General features: G+C 47.1%; 1 protein-coding gene across 4 annotated transcripts in view; it reads left to right on the top strand.

The window, feature by feature from the left end:
* Slc6a3 (solute carrier family 6 (neurotransmitter transporter, dopamine), member 3) overlaps positions 1–14,908 on the top strand; it is a 42,545-nt gene extending 27,637 nt beyond the window's left edge. For 2 of the 4 annotated variants that reach the window (XM_006517083.4, NM_010020.3), the window contains 7 exons: positions 2,507–2,619; positions 3,750–3,878; positions 4,421–4,520; positions 6,104–6,204; positions 7,686–7,853; positions 9,036–9,107; positions 13,446–14,908. In XM_006517083.4, the coding sequence (XP_006517146.1) occupies positions 2,507–2,619; positions 3,750–3,878; positions 4,421–4,520; positions 6,104–6,204; positions 7,686–7,853; positions 9,036–9,107; positions 13,446–13,469 (707 nt within the window). In that variant the 3' untranslated portion in view covers positions 13,470–14,908. Of the gene's footprint in view, positions 1–2,506; positions 2,620–3,749; positions 3,879–4,420; positions 4,521–6,103; positions 6,205–6,697; positions 7,639–7,685; positions 7,854–9,035; positions 9,108–13,445 lie in introns of those variants that run through there. The other 2 variants (XM_017315377.2, XM_006517084.4) reach the window with 2 other exon arrangements.
* Positions 14,909–15,453: the final 545 nt, after the last annotated feature.

Raw genomic sequence — 15,453 nt, forward strand, 5'->3', positions numbered from 1 at the left:
GAGGCCCTACAACCTCACTATGAATCCATCTTCAATTAAATTTCAACATGGGGGAATGGGAAGATGGCTCAGTTGGTGAACTGTTTGTCATGTGAGCATGAGGGCTTGAGTTCAGCCTCATTAAAAAACTGTGTTCTCTGGCACGTGTTTGTAATTCCAGTGCTGAGGAAGCAGAGACCAGCAGATCGCTGGGGATCGCTGGCTTAGACTAATTGATAACTTATGTATACACATATCCATATACACAAACTCCAGTCTGGGCAGGAAGTCACCCCTCAGTGTGATATGCAGGCAGAAGACCACAAGGACATACAAGTATTCGGCAGAAGGGAAGGGCTTCTGGGCATTGAAGAAATCTGTCTGGCTATAGCAGAGGCTTAGCAGCCCCTAAGTTGGGTCAGCTCAATACCACAGTTCTCCAAAGGTTGTTTGGGGTCTGTCAGCTGGGACCTCTCCCCTGTCCTCAGGCTTATCCTGTGGTTCATCATTGGTGACAAGGACATAATTTCTCTCTGGAGACAGATCTACTAAGTTGGGGGTTGCCAACACTTATCCTGTGTTTCCATCTGGCACCCCGGGGGTTCTCTCCTACTGGGCTGCTACCCTTAGAATCAGGGACACCTTGCCATGGTTAACATCGCCCACCACTGGCCGATCACTTCTGAGTATCAGGTACAAGAAGGGGAACGTAGAGATCGATGGGCTATATCACCTGTGCCCTGAGGACCAAGCTGAGGTCCACTCCAATTGTTTTCTTAGTTCCTGGAGAACAGAGTATCAGAGGCTTCTGATTACAAATGGGAAGCAGGTTGGAGTCAAAGGAAGGTTCTGGACCTGGAGGAAGACAGTAAGATGGCCAGAATTTCTTCACCTATGTCCTTTCCTCCAGGAAAGCACAGCTGAGGTGAGAGAGGAAACATAATGCAGGGAAACACAGCCAAGAGCTTGCTCACCTCCCCACTCAAAGCCCTGCCTCCCATTTATCTTCGCCAACAGCCCTAGCTGGTAAAGCCGGACTCCTGAAAGTAGAGTGAACAGCCTCTGCCCCTTTTCTGAAAAGGAAAGCAAATGTCATTTACAACTAATTCTCAGGCCACAGGTGAAGGAACTAAGGAAGAAAAAGAGGGCTATGGTGTCATCCCTCCTCAGCAGAACTGAAGGATCATTTCCCAGGTTCAGGGTCTGGAGCATTTAAACTTGAGTACTGTCCCATGTTGAAAACTGTGCCCTGTCCCTATGGGCACTTTGATAACTACCTGGAGCCAAGGCGTACCCCTGCAAACTTCCTTGGTCTGTAACTCTATGAAGATGGTTAAGTGTTGAGTCCTTTAGAGTAAAGCAAAGTTTGCCCTGCTGAAGAGGGAGAGAAGAGACCAGAAGCAACCAGTTCCAAGTCTATCTATAGAAATGCAGAGCCTAGCCTATCATGAGGGGCTCTGTATCCAAGTCAAGTCTCAAAAATGGCCAATTCTGTGTTGCATGGGGGGGGTAATTTTTGCTTAGGGATCATCTCAGATTAGAATGCATTGTGTTTTGGTATGGTGCCTGTTGTGTGTCTGCCGCTGCCCACACAATATTGTCACTGATGGCAGTGAAGGAGTGTCCCCAACAAGCCATGGGGTTGACACCTCTTTGGCTCTGTAAGTGTCACCTTGATCTGATGTGTCCTTGTTGTTGCTGAAGAAACAAGGTAGCAGAATCATGTTGGGGACCCACCAGCCTCAGTCCCTATGTCAGGCAGGACTGTGGGTTGTGCTCTAGTGACCAGTGTCTTGGTGACTTAAGACTGAAGCCGTTTCTTGCTTTATTTCTGAGTCCTCTGGAGATGGATGGTATGCTCTACCCTTCTGAACCCCTCAGGACCCCGGTGGATGAATTCTCAACTAAATATCCAGGCTCCTCAGTACAGGATCAATGGGTGACAGAAGTCCCACTTATTTACAAAAAAGTCACTTGAAGGTGACACTGTATGCTGCATTGCATAGGCAGAGAAGCCACTGGCTGCCAACAACTTCAGAGGGAAGGGAGGGGTCTTGTCGTATTCCGGGGAGGTAGAAGTCAGAAACATACCCTAAATGTAGTGCTTCATGTAAAAGAAAATCAGCTTGGAAAAGTGTGCATACTTGTGCATGTATGTGCCCTTGCTATGTGTTCCTGCCTGTATGGTATGTCTATGCATGTGGGTATAAGTATATATACATGTACTTGTATGTCCTGCATATCTCTCTCTCTCTCTCTCTCTCTCTCTCTCTCTCTCTCTCTGTGTGTGTGTGTGTGTGTGTGTGTGTGTGTGTGTGTGTGTGTCTGTGTGTGTGTATGTGCATGTGTGGGGTATGCTGACATCAGCTCTCGGCTGAGTGGCTGAGGGTGGTGGGGCAGCAATGAAAATCGAACTGTGATATGTCGGGAACTAGGAAGCTAGCTTGTGGCAGTGGTGAGCTCCTGGTGTGCCAACTGGGGAAGGGAGGAGCAAGCTTGAGGCGGTGATGAGGGTTTCTGCCTGTAGGACCTGGGTTGATCTTCATCATCTACCCTGAGGCAATCGCCACACTCCCGCTGTCTTCAGCCTGGGCCGCTGTCTTCTTCCTCATGCTGCTCACTCTGGGTATCGACAGTGCCGTGAGTAATTCACGTCCCAAGGCTCCACAGCTGTGTCTCGCTGTTGGCCTGTTCCTGTGGGTGTAGGTATGGCCCCCAACAGTCCCTCAAACTTCATGTGCTCATCACAGAGCCTGCAAATCAGGTTTAGCACACCCATGAGCACTGGAGACCCTCTCTGGACATGAGTGTTAGTGGCTGGAATGTAACTTACCCTTTTTCTTCCTAACCCAATATCAGGGTCTGAACACGCACATAATGCAGAGCTCAGTAGCCAAAGGTTTGGCGCAGAATGACAGTGATTGGCCTCAGGGGTACAAAATAACTGCTTTCCTGACCTCTGGACTCCCTTAGGACAGATGGAAGCTTTCAGTAGCCTGGGCTGGGCCTTGGAAACTGTTTGCAGCCACCTGGTGTCCAGCCTTAAAGAGGCTGGAGCTATGAGCTTTCTTAAACTCCTTCAGCCCCATCAACTGCTCAAGATTATTTACTGAGCTCTAATATCAGAATTGGCTGGTGGCACCTTTTGGCTGTCCCGTGCCATTTTCCCACCCTGACACAGCTCAGCTATTATATACTTTGTGGAAATCCTGAATCAAGAATCCCTCTTCCTATGTACACAGATGTCATACCACAGTCCCACCTTCATCTTCCACCCAGCTCTTAGTTAATGGGTTTCTTATCTTGTACCCAAGAGGACACATCTCATGAGTGCTTACAGAACACAGGCCCTACCTGGCTAGCCCCATTGTGGTAAAACTGGGGACATATCCAATGCCCTGTTCCTGTGGGTGTAGGTATGGCTCCCAACAGTCCCTCAAACTTCATGTGCTCATCACAGAGCCTGCAAATCAGGTTTAGACACACCCATGAGCACTGGAGACCCTCTCTGGACCTGGAGCTGTGCTCACGGGACAGACATTTTGATTTGGTCATGCATGCACTATCCTTCTCATAAGACTTTCAGCCAATTGGCACTTCATAGGCTCAGTGACTGTAGTCACTATCCCTGGACTCTTTCTGGGCTGTGTCACTAGGACAGCTTCAGCAAAGGCTCCTTCCTCATTTCACCCCAAGTCTGCTGTACACTCACTAAATGAGAAGTCAGGCCTGGGAGGGGAGTGTCAACCACCATTCTCTGTGTCCCACAGATGGGGGGCATGGAGTCTGTGATCACTGGGCTTGTCGATGAGTTCCAGCTGCTACATCGGCATCGAGAGCTCTTCACTCTTGGCATTGTCCTGGCTACTTTCCTGCTGTCTCTCTTCTGTGTCACCAACGTATGTAGTTTCCTGCTCCTGTCATCATGTCAGCCCTGGTGCCTGGCAGCACAGCTGGTGCCATGGGAACAGACACACTGCATCATTTCTAGGGAGCCTCATCCTCTCCCTCATGTAAGCCATGTAGTCACAGGCAAGGCAGCAGCGGGTCTGGAATCTGGTCCTGGAGATAATTCAGCACGCAGGCATCATTTGCCTTCCTGGGGATGAAGAGGGTCTGGAAACTGGCAGAGTCCTGTTTGTGGCGTCTTAGCCACTTCTTCACAGGAGACTCTACCAAGCTTGGCATTTGAGTGTTTCTGACCCTTATTATCTGGAGCCTGGGAAAGGAAAGGAGGGGAGAAGTGGTTTCTATTTTTATTTTGATGGATGTGTCTCTAAGAAGCTGTGTGTGAATCCATGACTCAAAGCAAATCTTATAAAGGTAAATACGATATATCTCTACAGTAAACCCACAAAATGGGTTACCTTTTAGGGAAGATACTTGGATGGTGTAGTTGCTGCGGCTGTCCCCAAGCTCATTAAGATCCCCTCTCTTCCAGGGTGGCATCTATGTCTTCACACTGCTGGACCACTTTGCAGCTGGCACATCTATCCTCTTTGGAGTGCTCATTGAAGCCATTGGGGTGGCCTGGTTCTACGGTAAGTCTTGGTGGTCAGACTAACACTTTGGCATCAGTGTGACAGTTAGGCTAGTGTCTTCCTGCTTGCTTTCTGCAAAGCCACTTTGAAAAGAGGCATTTGGACTCCAGAGGTTTAAGTCATGTCTCTCACAGCATCAAGGGTGTATGCCCAGCGCCTGCCTACTAGGTTGAGTAGACAGTCACATGGCTGCTGGGAAGCCAAGTTGTGGTCAGAGAGGCTGTGTTGGTAGAAGAACAAGGCTAGTTGGGGTGTTAGACCATTAACAGCCACTGGAAAAAGTTAAATGCTCCATCCAGCTAGCCAGGACTCTATTAACAAGCAAAGAATAGCTTTAGCTCTATCTGGGCAGAGGATTGCCTACCTCTCATCTATAGGGACTTTGGTCAGATAATTCAGTTAGTCTGTAAGAGGGATATCAAAGCATGACTGCTTCCCACAGGTGTGCCTCACATGTACCTTCTGGACAAGACCAGCTAAGTTGCTTGTGCATAAGTTAGAACAATAGGTCAGTCTGTGAGAAAATCCCATCAGCCATTTAGTCGATAAGTGTCCCTGGGGATCTGAAGCTGATCACAGACCTCTTAGGATCTAGCTGGAGGTAGGAGCTGAGCTGCAGGATCCTGAGGACCTCATGAGATTGGCTGAGGTACAGAGCTCTAACCAGGAGACCTCGATCAGAACTCTAGTCAGAGACTTTCTAATGAGACTATGGAGGCCTTCCAAGCTTTCCAAAGCTGGATATCCCACTGCAGTCCCACAAGCCAGAGACCAGGTCAGAAGTGGGTGAAGGGAGTCCCCATTGAGAAGATCTCCTTACAGATTCCTGAATAAGAAAAGCTGAATGATACTGTTGAAAGAAAGATGTTTCTAAAGTAAATTGCTAGAGAAAATTCCAGTTATTAAGTATAAGAATTTCAAACTAAATCAATCTCTATCTCTCTCTCTCTTTCTCTCTCATCTCTCTCCTATGTGTGTGTGTGTGTGCGTGCACACACACACACACACACACACACACACTAGACTATTCAGCCTTTAAAAATGAAGAGATTTTGAACCATGCTCCAACATGGATGTATGTGCTAACTGACACAAGCAAGTCCCCAAAGGACATATACTGTGATATCACCTATATATGATCCCTCAAGGGTCTAAGTTCCTAGAGACAGAGAGTGGAATGCTAAGGGTTGGGGTTGGAACTGGAATTGAATGGGCAGAGTTTCAGTTGCTGAAGATGAGAAAACCCTGGAGATGGAAGGTAGTGATGCAGCCACTGGGATGACCCACAAAATAGTATGCTTCATGTTAGATGTGTTTGACACAGTGTTTCACAGGTTGGAAATTACTGCTTGCAGAAAGAGGCATGGAGGGTGTGGGACACAGAGAAGGAGCTGGAGCAGGGTAGGGTTGGAGTATTGTTGGGCCCTCAGTTCACCCATCAGACCACCAGCCTCTCTGAAGCATCATCAGTGCATGGCTAAGAAGATTCAGGGTTATGGGCTCTGAGGGATGAGGGATGGGTCAAGAAGGACTTGCAAGTCCAGTTATATGACCTGGTCCCACAGCCACCTCTTCTCCCCTAGGTGTCCAGCAATTCAGTGATGACATCAAGCAGATGACTGGGCAGCGACCCAACCTGTACTGGCGGCTATGCTGGAAGCTGGTCAGCCCCTGCTTCCTTCTGGTAAGTATTTTGGACCCTAAATCTTTCTGACCCTGCCCTTGAATCCATCCCAATGTCTTTTGGGGGGGTTGTTTGTTTGTTTGTTTTGTTTTGTTTTGTTTTTTCAAGACAGGGTTTCTCTGTAGTTCTGGCTGTCCTGGAACTCACTCTGTAGACCAGGCTGGCCTTGAACTCAGAAATTTGCCTGCCTCTGCCTCCCAAAGGTGTACACCACCATGCCCGGCCATCCCAATGTCTTGAGACCACTGAGAAGGATGCCAGAGAGCTCACCTGGCTCCATGCAGTAGTTAGCAGTGGCTTAGATACAACTGATATGTGTAGCTACACAAGCCAGCTTACAGCCCTCTGCAGCCTGAGGGATGCTCTTTCACTCACTCAGTGATCATATGTAGAATCCAACCAGAATCTGTGGCCCGGGTGGACCTTCCTGGGAAGCCCTACAACACAGTCCTCTCATCTCTGAATAAAACAGTTGACCCTTTCTTTTTTTAAGCTATCCCATCTCTGACTTCTCCCTGCTGGCAAGCTCCCTTCTCAACATAAAAGAGCTGACCTTGATCTAAGGAGATGTGACAAAGTCTAACCTTGAAGTTATGCTACCCAGTTCATCCCATCAACTTCATGGAAGCATGATTTATGTCATTTTAAGCCTAATTTTTAAACCCATCCTATAAGTAGCTAAAACATTGGCAGAAAAATAAAAGACGTTACTTCATGTTTCTCTGGGTCACTATGTTTCCATCTGGCTGCAGCAGACAAGTGAACACGGCAGGCACGTTATTATGTGTCTTCTGCAGAAGATAACACTCCCAAACAAATGACCATATTGAGGTCAATTTACATGTAAGAGTGTGGCTTTGGCAGATACAGTGCTTTCTAAGAAATGTGTCATTTATTGAAGCCAAAAACAAGTTAGAGACAAGTGTGTGTGTCCAAGTGTGTTTTCCAAGATAATGTGTTTGGACAATAAACTTTGCTGACCCTGAGAAATATACACAACAGGTGAAGATTTGCACCCAGAAATAGATCTTAACCCACATCCACTAGACTTCCTATGTTTAGGAAGGGCTGTCATACTCAGATATAGAGAGGGTATGTAGATATTCAGTTCATGCCAATCATGTGCAAAGTACATGTAGTATGAGGCATATGTTTAGGTGCATTGTATACATGCAAGCATAGAATGTGAATACATAGTGAATGTTTGGTGCAATATAGGCATGAGTAGTCTGGTAGGTATACATGTGAGCACACTTATGTGTAGGTGTGAAACGCATGTGTAGTTAGTTATACACCATGTGTGTAGATATGCCATTGGTGCCTCAGGAAGATATTGTATTGCTTGGGCCAGGCCCAGGTAGACTGGCTGGGGTTGGCACTTGTGTTGTTAGGAGACCTTCTGTAAAAAGCTTGCTGATTTTCTGCTCTGTCTTCATACCTACCAGCAAAAGCTGCCTGACCTCTGTGCCCATTTATTTCAGTATGTGGTCGTGGTCAGCATTGTGACCTTCAGACCCCCACACTATGGAGCCTACATCTTCCCAGACTGGGCCAATGCCCTGGGCTGGATCATTGCCACATCCTCCATGGCCATGGTGCCCATTTATGCCACCTATAAGTTCTGCAGCCTGCCAGGGTCCTTCCGAGAGGTGGGTATCTCAAGGGGTTCATCATTCTAATGGTTCAGGTGGCGTCTCCATCCCTGGACCATACCAGCCAGCAGGAGGCTGGAGCTGGGATAATGGGATGATTCAATGGAAAGAAGGGGTACATATGTGTATGCCACATTTGTGTTTTGTGTGCTGGTGTCCACACGTGTGTGTGTGTGTGTGTGTGTGTGTGTGTGTGTGTGTGTGTGGTGTGTGTGTGTGTACATCACATCTGCGACTATGAATGCCCATTTGTCTCTGTGTGCTTGGGTATGTCATTATCTGTATGAATTGCCTCTCTGCACCCATGTGTCTCTGTGATGCCAGTCTATACCCACATGTCCTGTTTGACCCCCCCCCCCCCCCCGGTTACTGTTCCTGAAAGAGATCAGAACTTCTGTGAATGGGATTGTGAGTAGACTGATTCCCAGATGCAATCCCATACCTGAGACCTAGGGACGCCATGAAGCAGTTTCATTGGATTGTGCAGCAAATCCCATTGTACTTACTGGGCCCAAGGACTCTACCTTGGAGCCATAGTGTCCCTTGGTGTTGGATACTGCAGCAGGTCCCTCCTCTCACAGGCTGGCACTCAGAGGTTCCTCTGTCAGTCAGGCCAGACTACGTCTAGAACTGACATCAGAGTGTGTGGCCAGGCCACAGCCCCTCTGCTGCCAAACTCTTAGAAGGAATGGGGCTGCCACCATGTCCAAATGAGAATCAAGGACAACCCTGGCAACTGAAGTCTATTCTGGAGGCCAGGGTAACATCTGGGCTCCAAGAACAGATTAGTAGGAGGAAGCAATATTTCCTTCAGGGGACAAGTGACAGGCCCTGTGGGGCCTGCATGCATCCACTGAGGGCTAGAGACCTCAGCCAGCACTGCAAACTGTATATCAGAGCATCAATGGTTTGCTCTCAGGAAAGAACCTGAGGCTATGGCTCTTGAGCCAGAATCCTTCTGGGTAAGTCCTAGTTATTTAGATAGATAGATAGATAGATAGATAGATAGATAGATAGATAGATAGGTAGGTAGGTAGATAGATAGATAGATAGATAGATAGATAGATAGATAGATAGATAGATAGATAGATAGAAAGAAAGAACATGATAATAGTGGGTGGTGGCTGGTCTGTGCCAACCTGAGCCCCATGCTATATCAACAACCCCGTTCTCTCTTAGAAACTGGCCTATGCCATCACACCTGAGAAAGACCGCCAGCTAGTGGACAGAGGGGAGGTGCGCCAATTCACGGTGAGTCTGACACCCCATTTAACCCTTTAAGAGAGGATTCAGAGAGGTGTGAATAGAATCCTCACCCTATTGCTGCTCTAACAGCCCCAGGAAAACCAAGAAGCTGTGTGCATAAAAGCATTTGCCACACAAGCAGATCTTTGGTGCTGGCCAGAGCCACCCAGAAGCCTGCGATTATGGGCAGGGCAGCCAGCATGGAAAAAATCCATGAAGATGAGCAGCCATGGTGACACTGGCAGGAATGCCTGCATGAGGAGCCATGTGGGGACAAATGTGAGAGTCCCTAGGATCGAAGCTCTCTATTCTTGGAGACAATAAAAGTACCATGAGATAGAGGGACTGGAGAAGCTCCAGAAACAGCCAAGTGGGCTGTGGATCATAGGGGAAAGGCTGATGAAGGTTTGGAGTTAGACAGACGTCCATCGGGGTACCTGAGGGCAAAGAGGCCCAAATGAGTGAGTTCAGTCCAACCTGGTCAGATGTCTATATAGAAAGCAGGCAGGCTGGGGAAGCTCCAATGAAAATAGGGTCCCCCAAGTCCCTGGTCTCACTCCTTTCCTCTCTCCTTTGAGAGCCATGTGAGTCCCTGTGACAAGTGTGTGACCTATTGAAAGGCTTCTCCTCCCACTCCCAACAATGCCTTTTAGTCTGAGGATCCCTTTTGATGGTGAATATAGCTTATGTGGAACCATCCCGCTCACCTCCTCAGTAGCCCTAAGACTTAGACTGTGGAGGCTAGAGGAACACCTAGGGTATTCTGAATGTCGTCCTCACTAGTAGTTTTCACAGAAATATATATATATATATATATATTCCTTTCATGTTGCCCATGTCTCTGAAAGCTCACAGACCCCTAGTCCTAAGGGCCCTTCACAGCTTTTAAAAAATTAAAACACAGCCGGGCATGGTGGTGCACACCTTTAATCCCAGCACTTGGGAGGCAGAGGCAAGCAGATTTCTGAGTTTGAGGCCAGCCTGGTCTACAAAGGGAGTTCCAGGATAGCCAGGGCTACACAGAGAAACCCTGTCCCAAAACAAAACAAAACAAAACAAAACAAACAAAAAAACCCACACACACACAGTTTTTAAAACGCAGAATTTAAAAATTCCCCTCTGCACTGGGCAGTAGTGGTGCATACCTTTAATCCCAGCACTTGAGAGGCAGAGGCAGGCAGATCTCTGTGAGTTTGAAGCCAGTCCTGTTTACAGAGCTAGTTCTAGGATGGTCAAGTCTACACAAAGAAACCTTTTCTTAAAACAAACAAACAAGTCCAACTGGTCCTTTGCTCTACTGATTTGCCTCTGGGCTCTAGAGTATATGTCTGGGTCCTTTGACACTCTTATCTACACTTAGATGTGTTTAAATTTGGACTTCAGGGGACACTGCTGCACAGTGGCTCTGGTCCCTGTCCGTACATCACCTGCTCCCCACCCCCTGCATTCCCGCTATATATACTTTGGATGCTTTCTGATGTATCTCCCAGCCCATGCTTCTGTGCTTACTGAATCAATGGGAACTTTCTTTGCCTTTATTGATCCACCCATTCGTTTTTAAGTCAATCAATGTGTCTTTCTTTGAGCCTGTACAGAGAATATTTTCCCTTTTGCCTGTCACAGTTTCTTCTTCTGAGGTCCATTTTGAGTCCTTTTGTATCTTCTATGTCTCCTCTTAACTCTTTGAACAAACACAAGGAAGTCATCTGAGAATCTTTTTGTCAGTTGGGGTTCAATGTCAGGTGACCAGCTTTTTTTTTTTTTTTTTTTTTTTTTTTTTTTATGACTGGTAAAGCCTAATCATAGCCAAAGCACATGGCTTTTTTCCCTTATTGCATCCTGGATATTTTTTAACATCTGCATGTGCATGTTGGAGTGGGAAGCAGTGCATGTATGTGTGTGTGCATGCATGTGTGTCTGCATGCCTGTGGAGGTGGGAGGAATACCCTAAGAGTATTCTGAGTCCTGTCCTCGGTAGTGGTTTTCACAGAAGTACAATGCCATCTACTTCATTTGAGACAGAGTCTCTCTTTAACCTGAAGCTCACTGAGTAGGCTAGGCTTGTTGATGCAAACCCCAGAGATCCATCTGGTACTCCCTCCCTAACATTAAGATTATACACACAAGCCACCATGATTTCCACACAAATTCCCTAGGGTTGGACTCAGGTCCTCATGTTATCAAAGCAACAACTTTACCAACTTGGCCCTCTCCTAGCCCCTATATATTGGATTTTTTTATTGGTTTTATTTTAAGCAGAGTTTCACTATGTAATTCTGGCTAGTCTGGAACTTACTATGCAGACCAGGCTAGCCTCTGACTCACAGACACACTTGATTCAGCCTTCAGAGTGTTGGTATTTAAGGAATGTGCTACCACACCTGGCTGGATTTTTTTCAGTGACTTTAAATGTTCTTGGTGCTCCTTGGATCTTTTTAGATCTATTGGGTGGGTCCCAAGAGGCATTGCCATAGATCTGTCTCTCTGTTGCAATTTGAGTAAGGATGGTTTCCAACAGAGGCAGGCACTGTTTCAGCCCACAGGTCCCTCAGTGCCACTTCCCATACCCTGTTGCAAAACTGTCCTTGGTGTCACGAATGCTGCTCAAGGCTCAGCCCAACTCTGCAACTGTTCTCTTCTGCTCTGTCCTGCAAGCTAGAAACACAAGTGCCCTCGAATTCCAGAGAGTTCTCTGAGCTCTCACCCCACTCCGAAATCCAGAGGCCCTCAAAGCAGCAGGCTGGGTGACTGCCTCATTCATTCTTCTAGAGGTATCACTTGACCATGATCACCTGATGTCCAGTGTCTTGCAAACTTCATGGACACACATGGTGTTTATTTGGGGCTGTTTCAGATGGTAGAGTAAATTCAGCCTTGTTATTCCCCTTTGATCAGAAATATGGGTGTGCCTCTAGAACATCCATTTTGCCCGCTCAGTAATATTATATTATGTCAACAGCCCATAATTTGTCCCTGTCTCCCTAATTATATCCACTCCTCTAGTAACTACATTTCAAGCCTCATTTTGTCCACTAAAACACACATCTCTAGACTCAGACTGCCACTTTTTCTAGCACCCCACACATCTGTGTTATACTGCACCAGTTGCAACATCTCTGGTCCTGAACTCTGCACTCTAGGCTCTGGGTCCTAGGTTCCAGTTCTTGATGATCCTTGCTCAGAGCTATGTGCTCCCAGTCTTTGAAATGTAAGTTACCCTGCAGCCTTAATCATATGCTTCTATTGGTGACAAGGACAGAGCATGTAGGGCTGTCCTCATTGCTGTTGCAATTGGACAGTGTTCTAGGTTCTGTCCCTCCTCTGTATACCTTCAACAAGAATTCTGCTTCTTCCCTAAGCCTCATGCCATACTTGGCCAGTGCCTGCGGTGGCCTTATCTACAGACTGTCTTAGACTATGCCCACCCTAAGCCATGCTGTGGCATGTCTTAACCAGCAATGAAAAGCCCCCAGAGAGCCACTTGTGAGGAAACCAAAGAGAGTCATGTGGAGGCAATGGCCATGGCCTCTCTTCTATCTCTGGTTCATTGTTTGAACCAGACAATAGTATGAGTATTGTTTTGAAAACGTCTAGCAGCACAGATCTCACCAGTCAGTGCCAACAAATGCCTCATGATCAGAAATAAGCAAGCAAGCAACAGAACAGCAGGCTGCTGCTCTCTATCCCTGAGCTACCCAGGTGCTGCTCCTGGCTTTTGTACCTGGATCACACCTGGCAAAGCAGGCTTCAGAGTCCAGCACTCCTGGGGACGGACCTAAGAGAATTTCAACATGCAGAAGGACAGACACTTCTGGACCACTCACAAATCAGTAGGAGGACAATATGGGGCCAGTCCTGCATCTAAAGATGTTCTGCATATCTCACCTCAGCTACTGATCACAAATATGCTGGGCAGAAAGAACCCTGGCCTTCTAAGCACCTGGGCTCCATGAGGCTTGGTTATTTGTTGGTTCTGGTTTGTTTTCCTTTACTCTGCCTTTTTTTTTGTTTGTTTGTTTGTTTGTTTTGAGACAATCTTACTGTAGCACAGGCTGGCCTCAAACCCATACCTGCTAGCCTCTTGAGATCATGACTACAGACATTAGCTGCTCTACCAAGTTTACAGGTCCCTTCTTCATCAAGTAATTCAAGTACTTAAAAGTTTCCATGAGGTCATTAGCCGTTGGTGCCCTCAAGGGTGGTATCTATCATCGGTAACCTCCCCCATGGGCAAGTAGTACCACCTGCTGAATTGATCCTGATTTCATCAGCGAGTCAGTGGCCCATAAGCCGTGATTCTAAAGTCTGCTTCTCACTCGTAAATAAATGATGCTTTCTTTCCAGCTGCGCCATTGGCTGTTGGTGTAAAGTGGAAGGAGACAGCTGCCAGCTGGGCCATCTCACAACAGCGGGGACAGGGAGATCACAAAGGAAACCAACACGTCAAGAAAGGAGGGCCACTTCCACAGTCCCCTTTTGCCATATGGAAAAATAATCCAAGCATGGGCTTCAATCTTTGACTGTTCACACCCAATCCATGCCACAAAGAAGCCTCTGTCTGTGTGTGACTGTAAAAACACACACCTCTATACAGTGAAGTCAACCATGTCCCTGTCCCTAATGGGTGGGGAAACCCCTAGCTGGTATCCTGTCCTGCAAGGCTGACTCCCCCATCTGTGGTCACTCTGGGAGAACAGGTCATACTGTTCCCTGCATTCTAGGAGAGGGACTTTGGTACCTGTATATACACTGTGCCAGAATCCTGTGCTCACGGTAGTTGCCTAGATAATTTCTTTTGCTTAAATTTACAGTGTCAAGTATCCTATTTTTTGCTGTTGGTAGAAAAGACAGTTAATACATGCCAAGTCCTTTCCTGGTGCTTGGCTCCGAGCAGACACCATGACCTTAGCATCCTGTTCACATATTACACACACGCAGGGTCTGTTCTGAGCCACGGAGGACAAGGGACTTGGTGCAGGTGACCAGAGGTTAGGGTTTTTTTTTTTCCCTTTATTGCTGAGATAAAATTCATGAATTCAGGTTGGGAGACAAGCCCTACTCCTGGCCCCTGGAAGGCCTGGTCAGCTTGCAGCCACTTTAGTATGGACTTGTAGACCACAGAGAAAGTGTACTTCTCCTAGCCAGTGTGTCCCTGCCTCCTGGACACCTGCTCTTCACAGAGTCTCAATGCAACCTGAAGATCATATTCTTGGCCTGGAGCCCTGCCTGGTTTTCGGGGAAAGACACCCACTTCTTGGGTTTGATTTCCGACTGGCTCCTGTCATACCCATGGACATTATCCATGTTATAAATGGCTTTTTAAAACCATATTTATGTGTGAATCAAAATTATTCTCAAAGTGTAAGGTTAGTTTGTTCAAATCCATTTGCTGAAGAGTAGTTAGCATAAGAAGAAGGTATGCCAAAAATACCTTCTCCTGGAGAGCTGGCTTTAACCTCTGAAGTGAAAAGTGGAAGTCATGATTTTCCTTGAGCTCATAACTGTGAACTTTGGCCTAGCCTGTGTCCCATAGAAATGGCACCATGTGTCTGTCTGAGAGCCAACCTTAGGTATTCTCTGCAAGTAGACAGTGGCACGAAGATCTTGAATGTGCTACCAGGGTGGAAATGCAGGCCTGTTGGCTCTGCAGACTGTAGCGTGGCTGAGAAGAATCAGGTTTACCATCTCCTCTCAGAGCTGAGTGGCTCCATGTATAAATCCAGGTGTTGTCAGCATCTGTTATTTATGTCTATAGCCAGTACCTTGTTGTGGGTCCTTATAAACAATAAAAGAAATATATGTTGGAATCAGGGTCATCCATGCTGCCATGTGTTTCTCGGCTCTGTTATCATGTACAACATCCAACTCATTGGTTCATATGTGGGGGAAGGGGTGGGTCCAGCTCCCCTAGAGAGAACTTTTTCTTTCATCCCAGTACTTCTCAGCCTGTGCCCTACCTCACTCTACATCCCCCATGCATCTCCACACTTGCTTCTCCTGGACCAAGTTCATCCCTGGAACTCCCTCATCAGTGTACTGACCCTGCCCCAGGTCCATATGCCTGTGATGTGTGTGGCACTCACTTTGTACTACACTTTCTCATTTCAGAGGGGCCCAATGCCCACCTGTTCATCTTCCTCCAGCTCTCCTCTTCCCAACAGCATCCTATCTGCTCCCTCCACATCCAGACTCAAACTCTCAGCCCAACCACCACCATAGCTGACTGAGATCTCCTTCCAGAGACATACCCTAAGATCTTCTGAGTGGGCCTCTAGGTTTTATATTCTACTTTATGACTGGTGGACATTGGTGAAACCAAGCCACACGTAAAGGAAAGCTCCATGGGTCTACT

The sequence above is a fragment of the Mus musculus genome, chromosome 13, assembly GCF_000001635.26.
Source record: "Mus musculus strain C57BL/6J chromosome 13, GRCm38.p6 C57BL/6J".
NCBI lineage: Eukaryota > Metazoa > Chordata > Mammalia > Rodentia > Muridae > Mus > Mus musculus.